Below are 1,701 nucleotides of genomic sequence, written 5' to 3' on the forward strand. Positions count from 1 at the left end.
TTCCTCCTTCTCCTTCCTCCTTCTCCTTCCTCCTTCTCCTTCCTCCTTCCTCCTTCCTCCTTCCTTCTTCTTCCTTCTTCTTCCTTCTTCTTCCTTCTTAGATATTGAGGAGTTCTGGCAGGTGGTTTCATTCATATACTCAAAAAAAGTATACCATGTCTCTGTAAACATATTTTTCCTATTAGGATTCTCACCTTGTATTAATTGTGAGACTATCTTATTCCGGACCATCAAGTCCCATATTCTATCATACCCCTGTGCCAAAGTCGGTATATTCTTAGTATTCCATTGTTGTGGCAATATTATTTTACCAGCTAATAGGAGATGGGTTAATAAATCCTTCCTCGACTCTGGGATATTTAACTTTGGCCACAGATTTAGTAAAATAGACTCAGGTGTATTTGGAATTAAAATTTGTTATGTCTTTAATTTTTTTAAATAATATTTCCCAATATGCATACGCTACTTTGCAACCCCACCAACAGTGGTGAAACATTGTAGTTTCACCACATTTCTTCCAGCATTCCAAATTAGTTCTTAGTTTGCTTTTGTACATCTTATATGGCATTAAATACCACCTGGTAATTAGTTTATATTGTTACCAACAGATAGCTGTAGATCTAGATTTAAGCAATTAGCATATTATCAGAGATCCCTCTTTATTTAAGGGGAAAAAATCATCTCAGTTGATACTGTCGTTCAGAGTGCACTGAACAGCATTAGAGTGACTTGAAGTGCATTGTGCATTTGTTCCCAGAACACTCTTGCTTTGTAGTCGCTTCACTTCAAGGAACCCCTTTGGTTAAAACAGTGCCCATTATGTCCTCTTTCTCTGGTGAATGCCACTGGTCTTCATTTTCTCTCCTGCTCTTTATAAACTCTCATTTTATTTTTGCTTTGTCTCTTGCCAACAGACGATGCTGAAGCTGATTCAAAAGAAGTTGGTGGATAAAACGGTAAGATCCCGGTCTCCCAAAGGGCTCGAAGTAGAAACCAGGTAGGCAGGCAGCCGCCTGTGACTCAGTGGCTGGTAGCCGGCTCAGGCCCACTGCTATTTAGGAAGAGATGAATGTAGGTTGTGGTTTGTCTTGTGGCCGTGCAGGGAGTGACGGCGTCCTGCATCCTGCGAAGATCGCTTCAGGTGGGGTAGCCATGTCAGTCTGGAGCAGCGGAACAGAATCTGAGTCCAGCCGATCCTTAAAAGACCAACAGCATTTTCCAGGGTAGACGCTTTTGTGGAACAAAGCTCACTTGGTCAGACTCACAGAACCTTATGCCCTGGAAAATGCTGTTGGTCTTTGGAGTGCTCCTGACCTCACATTTTGGCATCTGCTGGCACGGTTCCATATCCAGGATGGGGCCAGCAGGAGCACTGGTCTGCCCGGGGCTTTTTTTGGTAGAAAAAACCCAGCAGGAACTCATTAGCATAATAGGCCACACCCAACAGCAGCAGAAACTCATTAGCCTATTAGGCCACACCCCATGCCTTCCTTTGGCTTGCCTGGGCAAGCCGCCCCCCGAAGGGAAGGCAATTTAAATTGCCTTCCCTTGGCTTGCCCTGGCACCCCGGCCCTTGGACAGGCCGGGGAAGGCACGGGGAGGCATTTAAATGCCTCCCCGATCATTCCAGGGCCCCCCCTGGTCCGCCCGCCTTGGAATTGCCGGGGGGGGGGTCGCCTCCAGGCCTTCCCTCTGTAGCCA

At 46.0% G+C, this 1,701-nt stretch overlaps 1 protein-coding gene across 1 annotated transcript in view; it reads left to right on the forward strand.

The window, feature by feature from the left end:
• Window positions 1-1,701, forward strand: part of ZER1 (zyg-11 related, cell cycle regulator) — a gene marked incomplete at its 5' end in the record, with an annotated part of 20,287 nt that overhangs the window by 1,170 nt on the left and 17,416 nt on the right. Inside the window, one exon of the mRNA XM_015426455.1 lies at window positions 915-956. Within this exon, the coding sequence (XP_015281941.1) occupies window positions 915-956 (42 nt within the window). The remainder of the gene's footprint in view (window positions 1-914; window positions 957-1,701) is intronic.

The sequence above is a fragment of the Gekko japonicus genome, unplaced genomic scaffold (genome assembly GCF_001447785.1).
Source record: "Gekko japonicus isolate JY-2015 unplaced genomic scaffold, Gekko_japonicus_V1.1 scaffold1064, whole genome shotgun sequence".
NCBI lineage: Eukaryota > Metazoa > Chordata > Lepidosauria > Squamata > Gekkonidae > Gekko > Gekko japonicus.